General features: G+C 42.1%; 1 protein-coding gene across 1 annotated transcript; it reads right to left on the reverse strand.

Moving 5' to 3' along the window:
- Positions 1-801: 801 nt before the first annotated feature.
- DISP2 (dispatched RND transporter family member 2) lies at positions 802-22,250 on the reverse strand. The gene is made up of 7 exons (XM_074955706.1): positions 21,834-22,250; positions 18,652-18,681; positions 15,020-15,143; positions 12,758-12,873; positions 11,755-11,873; positions 10,495-10,592; positions 802-6,618 (listed from the first exon to the last, which is right to left on the reverse strand). Exons 1-7 carry the CDS (start codon positions 22,115-22,117, stop codon positions 3,193-3,195), a joined length of 4,197 nt encoding a protein of 1,398 aa, XP_074811807.1. The 5' UTR covers positions 22,118-22,250; the 3' UTR covers positions 802-3,192.
- Positions 22,251-24,797: the final 2,547 nt, after the last annotated feature.

The raw sequence follows: 24,797 nt of genomic DNA on the forward strand, positions 1-24,797 counted from the left end.
TATATGATAAAAATGAGAAAGTAAGCAATTTTTCAGTAATAGTGCGCTGTGAAGCTTTTGTCTTTTTATGTCTGATTTTGTAAGCAAGTAGTTTTTAAGTTTGGTGAAACTTTGGATACACAAGACAACTCACACTCCTGAAAGGGGTACAATAGTCTGGAAAGGTTGAGAACCCTGCAATAAAAGATATTACCTCACCTGCCTTATCACTCTAACACAAGGAGGAAACACTTTGATCAGTATTAAACAGCGGCCCTTAATGATTTCACAAGAGAATATTTCAATTAATGTATTATGCCATGTCAGCTGTAGTGCATAATATGTATATGCACTACTATATGGTATATACATTAATACATTGTGAACGACTACTGCTGACATGTTAGGAAATAACATACAAATAATATACAAATGAAAAAATAAAATTTGAAGCAAAATTTAGAAATGTTTCCAAAATGAAATTTTTCATACTGAAATTTTTTATGGGAAATTTCATAAAAAATTATACAATTTTTTGGGGAAAAAAGCTTTGTCAAAAACAGCTTTTCCCAGCAAAAATCTTCTGATGAAAATTTTCTGATAAGCTTTAGTCACAGGGACTGATGTGGGGGAAAGACCCTTAAAGGGTACCAGTGCCGCAAGTGTTTACCATATGTGACAACAGTGGCCATCTGTTTTTTAACTATTTATTTTAAAATTATTTCAACAGATACAGTGATATACAGAGTCCCCAAATACTGTGCAATAATGGTACACTAATCATAGGTATGAATATAAAGGCATGAATTTGACCAATTAAGACTGAAGCACATTTTATGGACTCTAAAACTTCTAAAATTCTAACTTATATGGTTTATAATGGAAATTCAACACACACAAAATTGCATTGTGGCTGTTGGTTGCCCCTAAAAAAGTGTGCTTAGAGGTCACAGAACAGACGTATAACTGTATTTTTGAAAACTCCCTACTTAAAAATGAGAACTTGATCAGATTTTTCAGACACATCTCATATTTTTTCTCTCTCTCTCTTTTAACAAGTAAGCCAATCTTTTTCTCCCAAACATCCTTTAGCTTATTTGCCTTTTAAGAGAGTTACAAGCCCTTTGGAACTCAGAGCTTGTCCTCAATATTTGAAGAAGGGTGGATAGATAGTTTTAGGTTTTGCTGCTATTTATTTTTCTGAATATATAATACAAGGCATATCCATATGTCTAAATATTTATCTTGTTTGTGTCTTCCTTCTTTTACTCAGATCTGATAGATAAGCTTTTCTATTCAAGGATATCACATACTCTGGCATACCATTAGAATGAGCTATGTTTTTAAAGGTAAGCAGGTATGTAAGTCTTTGCAGGATACGTGCCTGAGATAGAACACAGAGATACTGATTTTCCCACCACTGAGCCAAGACCAGTCTTGCTGCTACTAGTTTTATCAGGCTTTTGTTACAATTATAAGAGATCTCTCTCACAGGGAGGTCTCATAGAACTGTTGCTGGGTCATTTGAAATATTATATTTAGTTATTAACTTTATTGCTATGTAATTTTGCACTAGTAGATACTGCTAAAGGATACGTTTTTGCATAATCAGCTCTCCCCTTAGACCCCAATTGTGCAAGCTGATCTGTGCAGGTGTAAATCCTCGAGTTTAGATCAGCTTGCAGAACTAGGCCTTAGTTTTATATTTCAATCAGATGATTCTCCCCTCTCCTCCTCCCCCACCCCCGCACACACTTGTCCCACTTGCACAATGATATGGGCACACACAGTAAAGAGATATTTATAAATCTGTCATTGACTTTCTGGAATACTTATATTTGCTGACATCATTTTCAGATGTGGGCTACAAATCATTGCAATGAATACGAGGTCCCAATTTACAGAAGAACGAAGTCACCATGTATTCTCAAGTCACTCTTTGTATTTATTACTGTAGAGCTGAAATGCAAGTTGTAGGTGCCATCCGTATGGGATCTAGGCAACCATGAGATAAAATCAAGTTGGAAAATTGAACCATATTAAATACAAACCAGAAGGTCCAGTGTTCCTACTTGAATTTCTTGCTTTTTTGAATTTCTTAGCTCTTGCTAACCTGCACCAACCATCCTTGGTGAGTTTCCCAGATAGCTAATATGAATGAATAGATAGCTACAGTGTGCATGTTGATGGATGGAAGCTCAGAGGTGCAAATTTTCTCTTGCTGATGCCATAGGAAAACACATAAGGCATGTACAACATAAAGAAAATGAATCACAATATTCATAGCAAAGGCACAAGGTATGACAGTGTTCAGGAGAGTTTGTCATAAATATTTATTTTTATGCTGACTTTTAGAGAGAAAGCTTTTTCTTATTGTAACAAATAAAGACGTGGTTCTTTTTTGTCTTTTCTGGTAAAGAAAAAAGTAAAATTCAAGATTCAGCAGATATGCCAACTTTAAAAATATTTTTACATTTTTGACTGGGATAGAAACTAGCTGTGAACATGAAACACAAGCTGCCCAAGTCACAGAGGACAAGGAGATGGCTTTCTGTCAAGGAAAACCCCACGTTGCAGCAGTGTCAGAAGGAGTTCCCTCCAGTGAAACCAGCTGAAATCCTGATCTGAAAGATATTTGGGGCTGGACCATATAGTCTTCTCATTGAAGAGTAACAGACCACACCAGTTGAAAAACACTCACTGGACAGATTTAAACAAATATCTGAATACAAGTCCTTTGGGGAAATTTGTAAACCTGGACTACTAATAAAAACAGAGATCTGTTTCAACAGGAAACAGCTCTCTTTCCAGCCATTAGCCAGATTCCAATGATTAACAATTATAGATATTTTTCTACATGGGATTTATTTCTTGAAATATCTAGAGAGAGTCAACTCTTTAATCATTATCCCCTTCTTTCTTGTACTTGGCAGGAAAACAAAATCTAATCACTATAGGGAATGTCAAAAAGTACAAATGTGAATATGGCACGGGCTGCTGGATGGTCAACATTTTTTTACTGCATTAAAATTCATCTCTAATCCTCATTTTTTTTTAATATCAGATTTGCTGACTCAGTGAAAATGTAGGCATCTCTGCAGCTGAAATACCTAGCTCAAAGAGGGAAGGGAGGAAAGATTTTATATTTACAGTGTAAATAGGAGGTTTATTTCCTGTTTTCTTCTGTAATTGAGTTTTACTTTCTTGGAGATTTCAGCTGCTGTAACCAGAATTTTGTGCACTGGATCGTTTGATCCAAACATCAGGCATGTCTGGTTGGCTGTTTGGTAAAACAACGGGACCTTCACTCCCTAATCCCAATCGGTTTTTCCAAGAAGAGCTGTTTTGCTGGGATGCTGGTAGAGATACGTCAAAGACGGTTTCTCTCAGGTCCAACCTCAGGGTGTCTCTCTTCCCATTCAGGTGACCTCTCTCTGCTGCACAGCAGGAATCAGACACATCTAAGACATTGGGACAAGAACTGGCTGACTCAGCAAGTTTTATGCTCTGCTCAAAATCACTGAGAGAGATCTCACTTGAGACGTTGAGCACATTGAAAGAACTGCTATGAGAACAAAGGCCTCTGTGAAATTTGTAAATTTCAGCTTCAGGGATATTAGTGTTTTCTGAGGTATAATCTGACTGTTGTTGAGCAGTGTCTCTAGAACACTGAGATTTATTTAACTGTCCTTCATCTTTCATGCTGGCTGAATAAAGATAATCCAGCATGTATCCATCCCAGGCTTTTGGACCATATTTTTGACATCTACAATCCCTGCAGAGTCTCTCTCCATGAATTTCTGCTTCTGCTCCCGAGCTGCTATGTTTGTAAGGAGAAGATGTTTGCAAGGCAGGACACTGACAAAGATCTACACGGTGGTCCATTAGAGTCTCCTGCAGATTCTGTCTGTCTGTTTCAAGAGAAGGATGGATTCCTATTCTGGGACACCTGCTGTCTTGGAGCTGTATGTCTTCAGACAGGACAGAAGGACGATTAGACAGTTTGCTTGTGGAAGTGCTGTTGTCAAAACTGTCACTAAGTTTTCTGGCCAAGGGCTGGAGCTCATACTGTTCATTTGCAGTGTTAGACTCTTGCACCTTCCGTAATCTGTTCTGCTTCTCTTCTCCCCCACAGTTAAAGCTTCCATTTGGCCTGGAGTCATCAGAATAGTCCTTCAAGGCATAGGTGCAAGGCCAAAGGATCTGACCACAGTTCTTCTCTGGGCCAAAGAAGCAGCACAGAGACTGAAAAAAGAAGCTGGCAAATCCACAGCTGATACACTTGATCATCATGATGAATATCCCCAGCTTCCGGTATGCCAGCACTGTGGCAGGCAGCATGATGATACCTGCAGAAAACAGAGCAGATGCCACCATAGCAGTGGCACAGCTCATCTGCTTCAGAGAGAAGGCCACTCGGCTCAGGCGATCAGAATGTGGGCACAAGTGGTAGGAAATACAGTAGTTCACTGTAAAGTCAGTGGAGAGGCCTACTGCTGCTGAAATGAAGAGAGACTCCACTGCATTGAGCTGCCATTCCAACAGCACCAAAAGTCCAACAGTTACCAGGACAGTGCCTGTGATAGCTGTAACAGAGAATATGCTAAGAATAACATTCCAGGTGGTGAGCAGCAGCACCACAAAAGAGATGGTTATGGATAGTCCTATGACCACCATTGTCTCTGTGCTAAGACTGTGCTGGAGATTATATAGCTCTAGTTTACTGGTGTACCATCCATTCTGAAGCCCCATGGGGGCAGTTTTCATTTCCTCTGTTATCCAGTGGCCAATTTCATTGTAGAATTGTTTGGCTTTGCTGTAGTTGAAGCTGTAGTGATAAATAGTTTGAAACTGTAGCACCAAGGCAATTAGGTTTCCCTCTCCATCAAATCTAAGACCCAAATCATAGGTTTGAGCCCCATCTCTGCCTTGTTCCATGATCATCATTTTGATGCAGTGCAGGAAGACTTCGCTTCCATAGGGGAAGGGGAAGTGGTTACAGCAGAGATTGAAGCTGTGATCTTGCTGGGAGCACTGGCGACTGTCCATCCACGTGTGAAACTCCTCCATGAAACAAACTGTAGATTTCTGCTCCAGATCAGAATAGTAGAAAGTTTGATTCTTCACTTTTTGGCAGAACTCCAAGAGCCAGTTTTGAGCTTCAGGATTTTGGATTGTAAATGTGGTATCTTTCACCAGCGTGCCATTGCTCTTAGGATTGAAATGATCCCCGTTGTCCACAGGCAGTATGCCCCAGACTATAGTGATGGGCATGTGTTGTCCTTCTCCATGCTCCAGCCTCTCAAACATGAACTGGTGACAGTATTCTGCATCATATCTCTCAAAGGGATGGCTTAACCTAAACATCTGGACAGATGGCATCTCTAAACTGGGGAGTTTTAGTTTAGGATTAAAACAGGAAATGTAGGCACCCCCTATTGCCAAGGCTGTAAACCAGCAGATCCAAATGTAACGAAACTTTATAACACCACATGGAAGAATCTTCTCAAATAACAGCTTGGAGGTTTCACACAAGGTATTCTGGAGACCCCTGAGTATATGATGGAGAGAGAAAATAACTCTTTTATGCCCACTATAGTTCCAATAGTCTTCTGGTTTATAAATGCAGTTTGTTGCTATGTAGCGTTCATACAACACAACAGAAGATGGAAGCCAAGTTACCATGAATATTAAATTCACCAATACACAGGTGCCCATATAGATGGCAAAACAGCAGATGGCAATTATATTGCTCATATAGCTGGCATAGAAAGCAGCACCTGTTGTAAAGGAAGACGCCAGCATGAGATACCCAAAGTGGTGCATGGTTTGGCTCATCCACTGCAGGAGGCCTGCAGAAGGATTCTGGCTCTTGCTGAGGCTCCAGAGATCAAAAAACACAAAGGTGTGATTTGCGCAAATGCTACTGAGAATGACAACTGCTGTCAGGTTTACAAAAGGGAAGTAGGTGAATCTGAAGGCCACCTTATACAAGAAGAAGGAGATCATCAAAGAACTGACAACAATCATAAGGACCATAAAAGTAATAAAGATTGAGCGTAAATAAAAAGTCATACTTAGAAAAATGGCTAATATTGCCAGGACTGGATACATGGTATCCAGTAGAAGATAGTGCTGGAATAGTTTCTGTTTAAGACCCAGGTCCATTCCAGTGATTGATGTGTAATTATCAAACAGGTCCCATGACTCCAGGTTGTCCAGGTAGATTTCCATCATAGATGCTCCTTTCTTTGTAGGCAAAAACAGCAGGCTGTATTTCAGTGATGGCACTTGATATTCCATTGTCTGAAGACTGAGAAAGTCTCTGTCAACCAAGAAGTGAAGAAGCTGGTAAATACCACTGAACCGGGTACATTTTTCTGGTACTTTGGCACACTGAGAGTGTTTCTCTCTTCCAGTCCTGGGACCTATGCAAGAAGGAATAAGTATGCCTTTGTGGTAGTCTGGGGCACAGGAACGGAGGAGTGCCAGGGTGTGGGAGACATCTGCTTGAGTTATCTCCAAACAAGAAGATCTGTTGTGAAGGACAGCAATATAGTTACCCAGAGACCAGCTTGGGCAGCATTCATTGTCTTCAGTACGTTGACAGAGATTCCCAAAATGAGCATGTGCGCGGATCTGAAAAACAGCCAATAGGAGAACATCAGATTAGACTCTCCCTATAAAACTTTTTACTCCACTCTCCCTATAAAACTTTTTTGCCTTTATACAGCAGAGTGTTTAAATTCTCACTAGAATTATCCGGTCCTCCTCATGTTTATAAACCCTGGCTCCCCAACCTTTTGTTGACAAAATACAATATATTGTAGCCATTGAAACAAGATGTTTGGACAGCACTTTTTCCAAAACTAAATTAATAGCCTCTGTTATATATTTCTTGCACTGATTTAGGAATTGGGATCCTTCCTCAATCCATTGTCCTACTACTAGTGACAGCAGCTTTCCTCATTTTACATTCATTCTCTGGATTAGGACGACTAAGATGAGAATTTTTAAATCTTTATCCTTTTTCTTTTAAGCTTCTTTTTTCTGCACTGCAGTGACGTTCTGTGAAGGACATAAGCAGAAGGTATGGTGCTGTAAGGATAAGGCCTTTTCCTGCAGCTATAAGGCCGAAAGCCTTTGTCTGCAGCTGTATTAGGAGAGCAGCAGCCATTAGCTAAGAAGCAGGAAATCACATCCTAACATTCCATCTAAATTACATTAAAACAAAGTAATATCAGGCTATTAAGAAGACGATCCTGTCCTAATAGCACCCAACATTACTAGATAAAAAACCAGATCTTACAATGGTTAAAGAAAACTTAGTTTGATAGCATTCTGTCTGGCAAGAAATCACTTATCCACAGTTGCGGTTGAGAAATCCCCATTTCTTTATTGTTTTGTTTTTATGGTCCCCCTTTCTCTATTGTGTGTATGTATGATCTCTGTCTGGTTCTTTGATTGTTTCTGTCTGTTACATAACTGATTTACACCTTGCAAAATTAATTAATGTGGTGGGATATGATTGGTTAGAGAATTTTGTTACAATATGTTAGGATAGGTTAATAAAATGATTGGTTAAGGTATAGCTAAGCAAGACTGAAGTTTCACTATATAAACTGGTTTTTCACAGACCTGAAGAGGTTTTTTTTTTTTTTAAGCTAAGAGCAGCTAGAGGGTTTTTTGTCTATTTGCCTGGAGACAGAGGTGTTAGGGTTTTTTTTAAAGGATTTTTCTGTAGGCTGAGAATAGCTATCAGAGAACATAGGTATCATGTTACCACACAGCAAAATTTTACAAGCCAGGTTTTTTGGTTTTGTTTTGTGGTTTTCTTTCTAACTCTCAGGTGTAAAGTTAGTTAAAAACAGAGAGGCTAGGATGACAGAAACCAAGGCACAACACAAACTGGAGTTAACCAGACTGGAGGCAGTGAAAGAGGCAGAAAAAGCCCAAGAGGCTGCCCACCAGAGAGCTATGGAGGCAGAAAAAGCCCAAGAGGCTGCCCACAGGAGAGCTATGGAGGCAAGGAAAAAAGAACTGGAGGAGAAGGAAAGAGAGAGGAAGCATGCACTGGAGATGGAGAAGGCAAAGGCTCAGCAGAATATACCGGATACCCCTAACAATCCTTACCCAACAATCCACAAATGGGAGCGACTATGTCCACAGTATGATGAATCCAGTAATATTGCTGAATATTTTCTCACCTTTGAGAGACTGTGCACACTCCATAAAATTCCTGAAGCTCACAAGATGACCACATTGGTCGCAAAATTGACTGGAAGGGCTCAGGACATATTCAATAAGATACCTATTGATGAGGCTTCTAACTATAATAAATTTAAGGATTTGGTTTTAAAGCAATTTCAAGTTACACCTGAAACTTACAGAGTAAAATTTAGAGCCCTTGTGAGAGGACCTGGACTAAGTAATGTGGCTTATATAAACCAGATGAAGGCTCGGTTAGATAAATGGGTCAAAGGAAGGGGTGTTACTAGCTTTGTAGGAATGTGTGATTTGATGACTCAGGAGCAATTCCTGAATATGTCCAAGGAGGATATAAAACAGTGTTTATGGGATAAGAAAATGGACTCAGCGGAAAGTCTTGCTTCTTATGCTGATCAATACAAGCAGTCCCAGACCGCCAGAGAGGCGGGGCAAACCAGAACAAAATGGAGAGAGAAACAACCCTGGTCACAGTTGGAGTGGATACCAGAAGGGACAGCCTCAGACCCCACCCTACTACCAGGGGCAGCCCAAGGCCCCAACTACACCCCAAGGAACACTCCAGACACCTTATCGTTCCACCACACCGTTCTCCAGCAACCACCTCGGCCCAGTGACCTGTCAGCTGGACGATGTTTTAAATGTAACGAGCCGCGGCATGTAAAGACCAACTGCCCCAAGAACCCCAACAGATTACAGTTCATTGCACCAGAATCACACCAGGGGTCCTCAGGCCCAGATGCCTCCCAGATACCCTCAGAGTCAAGGGAAACTGTGAGTGTGGGCGGGAAGAAGGTCACCGCGTGGAGGGACACCGGAGCACAAGTGTCGGCTATCCGTGCTTCCTTAGTGGACCCCAACTTAATCAACCCAAAGGCCCAAGTGACGATTCAACCCTTCAAGTCCAACTCTTTCGATTTCCCTACAGCCAAGTTACCTGTCCAGTACAAGGGCTGGTCAGGAATGTGGACTTTTGCAGTCTATGATGATTACCCCATTCCCATGCTGCTGCGGGAAGACTTGGCCAACCAGGTAAAGCTGGCCAAGAGGGTTGGAATGGTCACCCGCAGCCAGACTAAGCAAGCTTCCACACCTATCCCTGTTCCTGAGCCTTCCACCAGGGTCCTGTCTGTGTTACCAGAAACCCAGATGGAGATGGTGGAACTGGATCCCCTGCCAACAACTGCAACGGCAGTAGTGGATCCAGTCCCAAAGACCCAGCCCAAGCCAGTCCCCGAACTGAAACTGGCAAAGCAACCAGCACCAGAACCATTGCCAGCACTGAGTCCAGCGCTTGCAACCCCGTCTACAGCTCCAACACCAGAGGGCACCACCGAGCCTGCACTGGCAGCAGCAGCAGATGACCCTACACAAGAGGCTCAGCCAGAGCCTGAAATACCCCAAAGTGCACCAGCGGAGAGTGGTTCACCATCAACGGAAACAGCCCCATCACCTGCATCGCTTCCAGAGGGACCAAGCCTAGGTCCACAATCCAATGAGGAACTGATGTCTCCAGCATCAAGGGAACAGTTCCAGACCGAACAGGAAGCAGATGAAAGCCTCCAGAAAGCTTGGACAGCGGCACAGAGCAACCCACCGCCTCTCAGCTCTTCTAATCGATCCAGAGAATTAAAGGTTTGTCAGTTTACAACCAAGAGACCACGGAGCCATTCTTACCAGTCTTGGATTAAAATATTATTGGCAATTTAGAAGATTAGGTCTAGTCACATCCAGTGCAGTCCTCTCTGGATAGAAGGCCATATTGCTTATCTATCACCATCTTATCTGGCACCTCTAATTTAGAGAGGATGTTGTGCTGTTGGAAGTGCCAACGTCCAATGAATCTGATCACTTATATTTATTAAAGCTCCCATGGTGCTTTTCACAAAACTATCATAATCTAATCTAATCTTTCTGTTTATGTGGTCCTCCTCACTGTAGTGTGTGGGGTGTTAGGCTCAGTATATGGGCAAATTCCTCTTTTGGTAATTACATTAACCACCCTAAATTCTATAGTTTCAGTTCGATATACTATCATCAGTTTCTTGCCCAAGATGTTGTGTGTGTACTACAAAACAGCTATGGCTCTTCAGCCCAGAGGCAGCTGCATTTCAGTGGTAGGTAAAGTTATTCTTTTATTTATAAACCTGTAAAATCCATTGGCATTCTCCAGGATGAAAGATACTATATCTCTCATATGATTTTTTTCTTGCTAGGTTTTAATTAATGATTAAACCAGTACGTTGAAATGAGATTGCATATGTATACATTCCCCATGGTAATACTAACCTTGTCCTGTTCAATTTGACACATGGACTGAATCGCTTGCAAGTTCCACAAACTCCCAGCAGTTGTGGACATAAACACCAGCTGAGAGTAACTCTTTCCTAAAAATCAGAAATGTAGTGAGGTAACCGAGGAGGAATCAGCCATACTGTTTGAAATAGTTAGTCTACTTAAAAACCATAATGCCATGTGTAAGTCCAACACTGATAATTCAATCAGTTGAAATGGAGCAACAGAGCTTATGGATCTTGATGAATGATAGGGCTATAAAGTGTGCAAATTGCCTCATGGGACCTCTGCCTCATCACGCTTTCCATATGTGTCAGGGTCAGGAAAGAGGGACATATGGGGTTCTCTCATTATAATTTTCACCTGTGAAGTTCATTTCTCTACAGCGAAACTATTGTGGATCTGATTCAGGCCATTTCTGTACCCACTGTTACCTCCTGACAAAAATCTGTACAGTTGGTTGTGGGGGAGGGAGGGAGGGAGAGGCTGAGGCCCTGAGAAACTGTAAGTTCTGTACTCCAGTACTTAAGAGGATGACTTAAAGCAGGGGATTGGGAATCAGAATATCTAGGTGCTATTCCCATAAGTCCACTCACTTGTGTTATTTCTGGCAAGTCACTTAACCTCTCTGTGCTCAATTTCCCCATGCATCTGTAAAATGGAATACTGTGGAAGAGAGAAACCCCCACCCCCCTCTTATTATTTACTTTTTTCCACTGGAAAAGTATGAAAAAAATTTATTTGAGGCAAAGTGTTATTTTCATTTTTTTACTTTTTACATACTGTTCCAGTTGGGAAAAAAGAAGGAGAGAAAGTAAGAAACTGAGAGATAAAATGGGTACTTTCTCATTATTCCAAAATGAACATTTTTGGAAATTTTCAATTTTGGAAGAAAATTTTTAATTTTTAATTTTTTTTTAAGAACACACCCTTCAACAATGATTTTTTGGGGGGCTAGGGGAAGAATTCATTTTTCATGAAATCCAATAAAACCCGTACAAAATTTCAGTCAGCTCTGCTCACCGATAACTGGGGAGGCTTAATAAATTAATGTTTGCAAAATGCTGCAAGATCACTAGACGAAAGACACATTAGAGTGCACAGAATTGTATTATGCCTGACTGCTTTGTTGGGCATTTTCTGAACACTTCCACATGTACTGGATGTTACATCTCTTTGTGCTATTGCAGTTTCCCACTGTCCCCTCTTTCTTGGTCATTACATTTTGAAGGTGTATGTTAAGACTTCACTCACCTGGGGGGCCACAAAAGAAACTGTCCTTTCCATAGTCTTGTTCTACCATCCGTCTTGTTCTTGCTTCTTGTTCGCCATGGATAAACCTCTGCCCTCTGTTAATACCAACGTCACCATAGCTATCAAGAGATCACAATTATCCTTCTATGGAACAGCTGGATTCAACATCTTTCTACCAGTCATGTGGTTGACTAGCCATGGGTTGTCACACCATGAAAATGTGCTTTGATGAGACATAATGCAATTGGAGCGGCCACTGGCCTAAAATGAGAACATGGTTTGAGTCCAGGGGTTCAGTATTGGACTGTTGTACAGGTTTGACTGCATCAGTTTGCAGTCATGAGTGATTAAGTTAGATCCCACATCACTCCTGTTGGTAGTCACTGAATTATTGCTGCAGATGCTTAAAGCTGTTGGGTTAAATTTTCAAAAGTGCCTTGGTGACTTAAGTGACTGCACTGCAATGAATGACCCGTTGCATGGCCATGGGTGGCCTGGGTCAGCTGACTCAGTCTCGCAGGTCTTGGGCTGTGGGGCTATTCAATTGTAGTGTAGACATTCAGGCTCAGGCTGAAGCCCAGGCTCTGAGACCCCATGAGAGGGAGGGTCCCAGAGTCCAGGCTCCAGCCTCAGCCTGAATGTCTACATTGCAAATTTTTAGATCTACAGCCCAAGCACTACACGGCTGACCTAGGCACTTGAGACTCGTTGCTGCAGCTTTTTTATTGCAGTGTAGACATACCCCTATTTTGACATAATCCTATTTTGAAAAGTGATTTTAGGAGCCTAAGTCTCATTGACAGCCAATGGATTTACACTCTTAAGTACATAAATCAATTTTGAAAATGGGGATTTAGGCTCCTAATTCACTTTAGGATGTTTGAAAATGTTACTTATTGATTTTACAACTCAGTTGCAACCAAACTAAGATGTCACATCATTAGTAAAGCAGTCTCACTGTGGCATTGCAAGCACTGAAACCCAAAGAACTAAATTCAGATACCTGTTCTTTTCAGCGTAGGGAGAAAGCAAAAGGGTCTTCTGATATCCTGTATGGGTTTGTACATTCTTCCAGACAATGAGTTTTCTGCCAATGTCAGTATCTCGAGGCGCAAATCCCTATAGCCAAGCAAAAGGGTTTTATTAACTTGTCAGACTTGTGCTTTGGCTTAACCTTCCTTAGCCCACCTCCTCCACACCTTATGTCAGACACAGCACATGTCTGTGATTATTAAAATCTAATCACATTTTTTGAGGCACACACAAATTGAATTTCTCTTAGAAAGGGGGGCATAGTCCATATGTGAACCTACAGAAATATAATTTATCCTTTCCTTTTTGGCCAGTAGTGAGATAGTTCATCCTGAACAGGCCAAGCAGGATTTCTCTCTTCCTCTCTAGATTAGGGATGTCAACCAAAATCAACAGCTGCAGAAGTTGGATTTATTTTCTTCCCTCTCGACACAGTCTTTAGTCCACACTGGAACCTTGACCAGAATGATTTTCTTCTCTTTCTCAGTCTCTCCTGGAAAGGTGTCCTTCATCTCATCCTAGAGCCTGTCTGAGTAGGATAGTATTTTTCCATGTTTTTCAAGAACATTTTTTCTTAGATAGAGGAAAAGGGTAAACACTCAGGAGGGAGAGGAACTATTTAGGACAGGGGTCTCAAACATGCAGCCCGTGGGCCTATTTACTGCGACCCGCCAAGTGGCCCGCGTGCCCCCACCCTCAGCCTACCTCCAGGCCAGGGGTGGGCAAACTACAGCCCACAGGCTGGATCCGGCCCCCGGGATTGCCCCCCGTGGCCCCGCGCCGCTCCCTGAAGCAGCCGGCACAACATCCCTGTGGCCCGGGGGGGAGGGGCAGAGGGCTCCGTGCATTGCCCTGGCTTCCAGGCACCGCCCCCTGCAGCTCCCATTGGCCGGTAACGGGAAACCGCGGTCAATGGGAGCTTCGGGGGAGTTACCTGGAGAGCGGCAAAAGCAGCGCAATGGAGCCCCGTGCCCTCGCCCACACCCCTCCCTCCCCCGGGCCGCAGGGACATGGTTCCGGCTGCTTCCCAGAGTGGAGTGGGAGCGGGGCCGGGACAGGCAGGGAGCGTGCCCTGGCCCCAGTGCGCCCCACTGCCACCCCGAAGCCACTCTAGATAAGTGGCACTAGGCTGGAGCCCGAACCCATCCTGCACCCTGCCCCCCAACTCCCGGCCCTAAGCCCCCTGCCGCACCCCTCCTGCACCCCAACCCCCTGCTCCACCCCAACTCCCTGCCCTGAGCCCCCTGCCACATCCCACACCCCTCCTGCACCCCAACCCCCTGCCCTGAGCCCCCTGCCTGCACCCCAACCCTCTGCCACACCGCACACTCCCTCCTGCACCCCGCACCCCAACTCTCTGCCTTGAGCTCCCTGCCGCACCCTGCACCTCAACTCCCTGCCCTGAGCCCCTGCCACACCCCGTACCCCTCCTGCACCCCCTGGGGGCAGGGAGGAGGCAGAGTTGGGGTGGGGACTTCGGGGAAGGGGTTGGAATGGGGGCAGGGAAGGGGTGGGAAGAGGCGGGGCGGGGCGGGGCGGGGCCTCATGGAAGAGGTGGAGTGGGGGCAGCAAGGGGGGTGTCAGTGACGCGGCCCTCGGGCCAATGCACTAGTCCTCACCTGGCCCTCGTGGTCATTTGAGTTTGAGACCCCTGATTTAGGAAATAGTAAAGGGGTACTACTAGGAGCCATATGTTGAGAACGAGCAAAGGAACATTAAGACTAAATAACAAGAAAAATGTTTTCATGAACAGTGAAATAGTCTCCAAAAGGAAGTAATTTCACTAAAATCCTTTAAAACTATGACAGGCCAATGCACAGGCAAATTCAGTGCAGAGAACACTCCTGTACTGAATGAGAGGGATGGACTAGTTTACCTAACAGGTTTCTTTTCATTTTCAATTTCTGTGATTCTCGTAGCAAAAGAAGAGCAGGGAATGCAGATTCCCTTTTATCCTAATGTGCTTTCTGACATTTCTGAGAATGAGGGGGTAGGAGATTGTCATCTGGTGGTAGATATTATAAACTATTGAGCATTCTGGGGGAATGTGGGAGTGATAGTGTCTTTAATGTCCTCATGTATTTACAGGTCTGTTCTCTTCTCCATCCATTTCCAGAGGAGTAGGGAATGTGGTAATTTTACACTGCAGGAAGAAAACATAATTGATTGTTCCACTGATTTTCCTTGCATTCATGGATGACATGCCTGCCCCATATCATCTGCAGGGACTTACCATCAAGGGTTCTGAAAAATCTGGCAGATTTCCAACTAGCAGGCCAGCTAAAGTACAAACCAGAACGGTCACCGAACAGAGCACAAGGACAGCTACTGGCCACTCGGCAATCACCTGGGAATAACTGGAATGAACAGGAGAAAACAAATGCTGCTGTTGACCTGATTTCTAATATTAACATGAAACATGCTGTGGTATCAGCACAACATTAGAAGAAGAATATTTAATAGAATGAGGCTTCCTAGTTTGGGCATTTATTTGTTAAAAAGCTCAGGGGGTAGGAGTTCTACTGAACACATTCTGTCTGCCATTGGATGCTTGCATGCAGTTCTCATTAACTTGGGTAATTACATTCTGCATCCCTACACTTCCCTGCCTTTTCAATTGGAAACAGTAAAAACTAGGCACTTGCTTCCCTGGGCAAAATGTGGCTTTTAATATTTAACTGCAAAAATCCATTTGGGAAGGTTGTTTTTCCCCCCTTACTATTTTGTTCTCCTCCTCCCACACATTGCACAATCCAAACTATCCACTGCCAGACAGTCTAGTCAGTGTGTAACTGACAAGAAGCAGCATGAAGTTTGGGATCTCAACAGAATACACAGGTAAGTAGATAATCAGCTTGTGAATCTGCTGCCACAAGATATTATCATGGCTAAGAGCTTACTAGGATTCAAAAGAAAATTATAAATGTATGCAGATAATAAGATCATTCAAAGTTATATTAGATAGAATTATTTTTATAAGGGATATAAACCCTCATGCTTCAAAACATATGGCAAACTCTCAGGCCACGTCTATATGAGAAACTTTTGCTGGCACAGTAATGTTGGTTAAGGGTGTGTGTCTGTGTGTTTGTGTGTGTGTGAGAGAGAGAGAGACCTGGCATAAACTGACAAAGAATAAGTTATGCCAGCAAAAGCACTCTTTTGCCAGTATAAACTGTAGCTGCACCAGGAGGTTTTGCTGGTATAGCTATATTGGCAAGCACAGTTGCCAACTTTCATGCTGTAAATAAGCACCCCGACTTTCACAATAAGCCAAAAATCAAGCTAATCCCATTTCAAAACAAGCCAATCCCTAAGAACCCCAACGTTTTATGTGACTAGATTCCCCCGGCGTGCAGTCTGGGCCTGCTGTGGGCCTGCTGTGCACCTCTAATTCTCTCTCCCCTTGTCTCTGCTTGCCAGGAGCCAATCAAAAAAAAAGAAGCAACAAGCTGCAACAAGCTACAAGCTAAACAAGCAACAAGCTACAAGCCAAAAACTAGCCAACAAGCAACTCAAGCCAAAATGGTTTATTATTTTAACTTGAAGCCCAATTTCTCCGTTTTTTTCATGGGTTTGGCATGTCTGTTGGCAAGTCTTTTCTAATGTAGGCCTCACCTAATTGCCTGGGGTTTCTTGTACCTTTCTCAGAAGCATTTGGCACTAGCTACTGTTGGAGACAGGATATTGGACCACAAGGGCTATTGGTCTGATCTGGTATATTTCTAAATATTTATGTCTTTGTAAGGTCTAAGGACTATTTGTTAGCAAACAGCTCCTGGTGTATTTTAGATTCATGGATGAATTTACTGCTTACAAGCCTCAGAAGCTGTGCCACTGCACTTCAATCCTGAACTGTAATACTCTAGCTAGCCCAGTCCAATGCGTCTCGTGAGCCAGAGACTGTTAATTGTGTCAAGTAATGTAGCTTCTTCATAACCAGGGACAAGAATGAGCCCATGAAATGCGTTTTCACTTGTGACTGAATCTGGAATTGAACCTATGACCTGTTTTTTTTAAATTTAGACATAGTTATTAAGCTTGCATGTGCAAATCAGGTATTTGTGCATGCAAAAGATCAGAAATGGCCACTTGCACATTAAATTATCTATTTATGTGTGGGACTGTGGTAATTTGATGCCTAACTTTTTAAACATCAGGCCCTCAACCTTCAGAGGTGAAAGATTCTTAAACAAATCCACTGGAGAACCTACTTGATAAACACAGTTTGTAAACCAAAAACTGGAAGCACTAAGAGGTAGAGAACCACCTGTTAAAACAGTTTGTATCTTGCTGATGTTAGCTTAAATGGATGTTGTTAATTAGTTTTAGGCCTCAAAATTACATTTTTAAATGGAGTGTTGTGAAAGGAATTACAAAAATGTTTTCATGATTTTTTTATTTATGCATTTCAACAAAACCAATTTTTAAAATTGTTACATTCCACTGCTGTGCTGGTAACCCAAATGCAACAGCCCTGTAGCAGCCAGAAAGGGTGCCTCCTGCATTTGTTTTCATTCTCTAAGTTAAGTGTTCTCCAAGCATGATATTAAGAAGAATAGACGGTGAAAAATACCGTAAATTAGCTATAAGTTGTACACATATTGAATCTATTTCCCCATGTTAAGTATCCTCACACCTTCTTGCCAACTGTCTAAATGGGCCATCTTGATTATCACTACAAAAGTTTTTTTTCTCCTGCTGATAATAGTTCATCTTAATTAATTAGCCTCTTACTCCACCTTTGCATGTTCTCTGTATGTATGCGTATATATATGTATATATATATATATATATATATCTTCTTACTATATGTTCCATTCTAGGCATCTGATGAAGTGGGCTGTAGTCCACGAAAGCTTATGCTCAAATAAATTTGTTAGTCTCTAAGGTGCCACAAGTACTCCTTTTCTCATTCCTTTGGATTTAAATATGAGAAACATAGGGCAGGAGATTAGGGCAACAAGTAATTATTTTATTTATCTTTTTTCATATAACATTTCTTTCCTGAAGTGTGTCTAGATTGTCCATAATCAACTTTCCGTCATACACGATTCCATGTTGCTGCAGCATCGAGTTGCACTTTATACTCCCCGACCTCTTTTAAACATTTTAGTCATCTAAATTTAATTGTAGAGCTTCTGGTGCATTAATACATGAAGAACTAGGAAGCACTACACATAACCTTGACAAACACATCTCCATCACTACATACTGTGGGAAAATGCAAAACTCTGAGACTATTACTGCTGTTACCCTCACATCGAGCAATCTTGTGTCTGAAGATCTTCCAGTTTGCTTTAATCCTGAGATGCAGAACCCAGGAGAATCCACTGCAGTCATTTAATATCTACAATACTTGTGTTGTGCTTTTCATCCCTGGATCTCAAAGCATTTCACCAACGTAGGTAAACATTATTATCCCTATTTTCCAAATAAGGAAACTGAGGCAGAAAGAGGTGTAATGAGTTGGTTAAGGTGGCATGGAAAGTCAGTGACAGAGTGGGGAACAGAATCCAGATTTCCTGACTCCCAAGCCAGTGGACCCGGCTGCTCCTCTAGGCTTGGTTTAGACCAATCAAGAAAAACAAATAAAGCTGTTGGCTGGGCCAGAGAAAGCGCACGCTTGGAGGAAAGCTATCTAGACAATGAAGCTCTTCATGAATGCAGGTTAAATTTATTACACAAACAGAAACAGATTTTTCAGACAGATGGGAAGGCTTTAATGAGGAGCTCTGCTCTTGCCTCTGAAGCTGCGCCTGTCTGGAACGTCACCAGGAATAATACACTGTGTTTCCTAATAGCAGGGTAGGAGAGCAATGATAATAGGATAGCAGGAAAGGAAGCATTTGATATTTAACATACCTTTTTGGCATCCTGAAAGCTTTGTCATGTCTGCGGAAAGAAAGAGATTGGTTGGTTTATTATTTTAACTTGAAGCAGTGTGCTGTGCTGTTAATGAGCAAGTTAACCCTTTCAGGAACTGTAAAACAAGAAAGCTGTACAGTGCAGTTCCAGCTGATGAAAGCTATCTGACACTAGTCTAAGTACATCATGAGGAGGCAGTCTAATGAATAGGACAATCTCTTCTCCCACTGGTCTTTTAAAGAAACACAACAGAAAGAGACGTAGGTTTGAATCCCACTCCTGATCTTTTGCCTTATGGGAAAATCCTATAGAAATTTAATTAGAACATAAACAATTTAGTTCTATGGAAATTATACACTAAAACCTATAGATTTTAATAGAAAATTATATATTTTCTACAGATTTTTTAACCATTCCATAGCAAGGGTATAATTCTCCATTAAATTCTATAGGATGGTTCAAAATAGAGTATAATTTTTTATTAAACCCAACAGGTCTTTTCCATCAGGGTAAACATTTGTGCATTGGGCTCTATTTTCTGCAGTCAATGCTGATGATGGGTTGAGCGATATGGAACTGCTCATGACAATTTGCCACAAAACAAATGCCCCCATAGATGAACATTTGTTATTCCTAGCTGCACTGTTCTAAGGAGTTCAGCAAACAAATCTTCTCTGAGGGATTCAAAGGTCACTTTTGTTAACAAACCTTTGAGCCTGAGCTTTCCACTTGCACAATTAACAAAAGCTCCATTTCAGATCTGAAGAACCTTTTTTCCTCTCATCCCCTTTAACTGTATAGTCTTACCACCTCCTCATTCAGGGAAGGCTCAGGATTTCCCAGCATAAAAATTCTCTATCTCAGTGGTTCTCAAACTGGGTCAGGACTCCAAGGTGGGTTGCGACCCTGTTTTAATGGCTGGAGTTAGACCTGCTGGGACCTGGGGCTGAAGCCGAAGCTTGAGCATCACCGCCCAGGGCTGGGTGGCAGGGCTCAGGCTTTGGGTTTGGCCCTGGGTGGCAGGGCTCAGGTTACAGACCCCCCGCCCGGGGCTGAAGACCTTGGGCTGCACCTTTGGCTCCCTGGGGCAACAAGGCTTTGGTTTTGCCCCCTCTCTCCTCCTCCGCCCCTCCCCCTGGGGTGATGGGGCTTGGGCAGGCTCAGGCTTCAGTCCCCTCTCCTGGGGTCATTTAGTAATTTTTGTTGTCTGAAAGGGGTCGCACTGCAGTGAAGTTTGAGAACCCTGCATATCTCATGTAAAAGTGCATGCTGCTTAAGAGACTTTCAGTTGTATGGTGGCAGCTTTTCATGAGTGACGTGGATGGGAGAATTGCAAAACAGAACAGTTCTGGTATTTGTAAAGCAAATGACCAGGGCCCAAACATTGTACTCTCCAAGGTACTCAATGGCACATGTTCATTTGTTATAAATCACTCACAATTTTTTCATGCAGCATTAGCTCTCTCTGGATTTTGGAGTGTTGTTTATATTCTTTTTTAAACTGAGATTACAGTCAGAAGATGCACTGTGGATCTATATAGTAATTCTCGTTCAATAAATCTATAGCAAATTTGCTCAGATTACAAATCATAACAGTATTGTGGTGATGATGATTATGACTTTTCTAACTGCCAGCACTGCAAACTCTGCAAGCGCTTTGCAAAACCAGCTGAGTCTGTAGCTTAAATCACCTATTATAAAGAATTTAACTGATAATTTTGTTGAAGGTATATGAGCTAAAATAGGATCCTAGTCACTCTCTGATAGCTGTGGCTGTGAGGCTCTACAGTGCAAACGGAGGAAAACATAGGTTTTTTTCTGTTGCTAGATATAGCTCAAGAAAATAAAGGGATAGAATGTGCTTAACCTTGTACCAGAGTGCAGGGATAGATTCAACACTATCTAATCTACCTCTGTTAGGATCTTCTAAGGTACCTGTCAGTGTGATATTAAAGGGCTTGGGAACTTTAGTGCCAATAGTGGTCCTAAAAATAAGGAGAGGGGTGTAGTAGATGCCACTCCTCTCTGTACTCTTACAGCTCTTCCAGAGACATGCATGCCTGCTAGTGTGCGGCTTTTCCTTAGCCTCCACTTACAACCAACCCAGGCAGTGGCTTTAAGTCCCAGTTTAGTTCTCAGAGGGCTACTATGTTGAGTGAGAAGATCATTTTTACAGTCATTTTTCTGACCATCACCATACTTTAAGATAGAACACCCCGGTTCAAATGGAATGTTCCTTCCACAGAAAGGAAACTGGCAGCTATTTGGGATTCTCCAGCATTTTGATAGCCTCACAGGATGAAATGCACTCTTCGGCTCATTGAAATACTTAAGAACCAAAGGGTTTTGGGGTACTTCTTACAATATACCAGAAGAAAATATGAGAACTGCAAAATATGGGCCTGATCATGGCTAGATTAGATGTCTTGACCCCAGTTTGAGGAGCACTGGCATTATCTAATGAGTCCTATTAGGATCAAAGCGTGGGGTGCACAGCGGGAAGGAACTAGGAACTGCTTGTATGCCCGACACAAGTAGCACTGCTCACTCCATGTGCCTTGGGGGTGCCTATTGCCCCAAAGCAGAAGAGGAGCTGGCAGAGCCTTGCTCCCCATCTCCATCCTCACCACCTCTCCAGCACAGCACTTTCCCTTCCCAGCACACCCCAAAGCTCTAACAGAGACTGAGAGCAGAGCAGTGTGAATAATGGATATTTTGTTTAACTGGCAATCTTGAAAAATTAGGAAACCAATTGTTTCAGGTTGATGAGAAAATTATACGTTTTTGAAATTTTCAGCAAATCAAAAGTAAGAAAAACGTTGTTTGGGGTCTAACTGAATGTTTCATTTGACCTGAAATGAAATGTTTGGTTAGATTTCAATCAATTTTTAACATTTTTAATTCTTTAAAAATAGAATTAAAGGAAATTTCAAAATGAAAAGTCAGTTCAAATAAAAAAATTGAAATGCTTTGTTTAGAAAATGTCAAACAAAGCATTTTTGATTTTTCAGAATTTTTAGGGGATTTTTCCTCAGTTGAAACAATTCAGTGAGATTGACATAAATTTGTGAAATATTTTGGTCACCAAATTTGCTATTTTTGCCAAAAAGTTTTAGTAGAAAAATTTTGCCCAGCTGCAATTGTGAATAACCCTGTGACCTGTACAGACTTTGGCTTACCTGACTGTTACAATGTGGCGCTGCACTGGTCGTGACTGCTGCTGGTCATGTGACCACTGTTTCCATTGACTTTCAGAGGTCTCGTGGTGGGACGCTGGTAAAGAATTCCCACTGGAATGGTGGGAGCACAAAGTGGCCCTCTCTCCATGCCCTGGCAGTGGGGGCAAGGCATAGCTGTCTCTAGGTTCTTGCTGGTTGCAATGGTAATATAGGTGATGTTGATGTGAGTCCTGGGAGCTGGATGGCACCTGACCATTGGACTGAACAGACATTGGTCCAAGCATGCGGCTGGAGGAAGGCAGACGACCTCTCACCAAGCTGGGAGATGCAGTGATAGGGCACCGATGGACTGGACAGACTCTTTCCCAGGGAGTTCCACTATGGCTTCGTTCAGTCTTTCTGATCTCTGGCACATTAAGACAGGTTTGGCAAGGTTCTGGGTTTACTTTCTCTCTATGAGAAAACATGGAACAATTTTATCATGTACTAGAGTGGTGGAAAGGCCCTGTATGGGATCACATCTCCCAGTCTAAAGGTTTTGATAGATTAATATATTTTAAAGTCAGAGGGGACCATTATGATCATCGAGGCCAAATCCCACATAACATAGCCCACAGAACTGCACCCAGTAAGTCCTGCATCAAGCCCATATTTTGTGGTTGAGCTAGTGAGTCTATATTTTTTAAAGAAAGATATATGAGCTGGATTTAAAGACTTCAGGTGATGGAGACTCCACCGCATCCCTAGGTAATTTGTTCCAATGGTTAATGTAGTGTATGGGAACTGGGTAATAGTCTTTTAAATAGTTAGTGAGCCTTATAGGAGTGCTTACTGTGTTTTGTGTTTTAGAAACCTGGCAGAGTAGCATTGTGAATATGTAGCTAAGTTTTCCATGTTGTGCCATGGTTATTTGGACCCCACAGTTCCCTTGTGGTTTCTTCATGCTCTTATTGTTGTGTAAAGGGCAAAAGACACAACAATTAATGATCATAATCCAGGAATACAGTGAAACAGAGAGTAACCAAGAGGCCTAATGAAACAGAAACTAAAGGAAACTAACCTACCACCACTGAGACTATGAGTGAACTATTCATTTAAAAAGGGGAAAAGGAGTTAAAATGTCTGGAAGTTTGGGGAAAACAAACTTTTTGATAGCTCAGTAAAGAACTGGCCACCTACATCAAGAGACTGGAACCACATATAATCACTACTGGCATAACTGATGAGAGATGGGCTAGTATTTGGAATAGCACCTGCACCTGCTACTTGGCAGCAAGCCATGGACAAGGAATTAGAGGGTATTCCTGGCACTCAGTGTTATTTGGACAATATACATTTTATGGGAGCTAGTTATGAAGAGCACCTGGAAAACCTCCAGAAGGCACATGTGAGGCTGTCATAGTCTGGGCTTAGAGCAAACAAGGAAAATGTGAATTTTTCAAAGACTCAGTTATGTATTGTAGCCATACCATTGACAAAGATGGATTGCGTAAATTACAAGAGACAGCTGAAGCTATCCCTAAAGCATCCCAATCAAAAAACGTGTCACAATTCCTTTCTTTTGGGGGGATGATCATTTATAGCTATAGACTCTTGCTTAACACAGCAACAGTGTTATCTCTCCCAAATGAACTGTTACACAATGGAAAGAAATGGTGTTGGTCCATACAGTGCACCAAAGCTTTTGATGAGGGCAAGAGTCTTACAGCATCTGAAAAGATCCTTGCACACTATAGTGGATCTTTGCCTCTAAAGTTTGCCTGTTTTCATACTGAAAGGCCCATTGCCTTTGTTTCTAGATCTCTTACCTCAGCAGAATGTAACTCAAATTGATAGAGAAGCTCTGAGGTTAGCCTGGGGAAAAAGTTTAATCAATATCACTATAGGAAACAATTTACTCTAGTTATGGATAATCAACTTCTAGTCTCAATTTTTAACCCAAAGAGTATTAGTAATGGCTTCTGCAGCACAATTACAGAGGTGGGCAATATTCTCGGGCACTCACTGTTATAATATTGAGTTCAAAAGTACCAACGAACATGCAAATGCAGATCGTTTGTCAAGCATATGCAGACTGCTATGAAGTTCAGAAATGACATGGCCGGCCATTTGGGAATTGTAAAAAAAAAGTCCTTGTCCAAAGTTTTGTGTGGTACCCAGGCAATGATACACAAATAGAGGAAATGGCAAAACAATGTCCAGCTTGTCAAGAAAACACAACACATGCCTAAACATGCTCCTTTGCATCCTTGGGTGTGGCCAAACCCTGTGGCAGTAAATCTACATAGACTATGTTAACCCATTTATGGGACATATGTTTTTGATTGCACTAGATGACCACTCTAAATGGCCTGAACTATGCTATATTAATTCAGCTAAATCACTGCAGATGGTAGAAGGGTTAAGACTCTTGTTTCCAAGATCAGGAGTGTCTAAAGAGATTGTCAGTGACAAAATAACTCAATTCACATCTGCAGAGTTTCAGTTGTTTGTCAGAAAAAATGGTATCAAACATGTCACATCAGCTCCTTACCATCCTGCCACAAAGGGATTAGTGGGAAGATTTATCCAGACATTAAAGCAATTGATTTGTGCTATAACTCCAGATAAAGGTAGTTTACAACATAAGAGTACGGATTTTTCTACTGGCCTATAGGAATGCAAAACATGCCACTACAAATCAGATGCCAGCGATATTGTTTATGGGATGTAATTTAAGATCTTGCTTGGACTTGTTGAAGGCTTGTTAAAGTCATGCCTGTGGCAGTCAACACAGTTATCCCTAACACAGTGAAGGGCAGTTGGAGTGCATGCAGATGAATGAGAGAATACAATCCTGTGGGACAGAACACATGAAAAACATTTACTTAATCTTTCCTCATGTCTACTTATTATACAGCAGCCTTGGCTGAAACACACGTATTGTATACCCCAATGACTTTTGCCAGCTCCAGGGGGCAGAGT

Source organism: Natator depressus, chromosome 6, assembly GCF_965152275.1.
Source record: "Natator depressus isolate rNatDep1 chromosome 6, rNatDep2.hap1, whole genome shotgun sequence".
Classification (NCBI taxonomy): Eukaryota; Metazoa; Chordata; order Testudines; family Cheloniidae; genus Natator; species Natator depressus.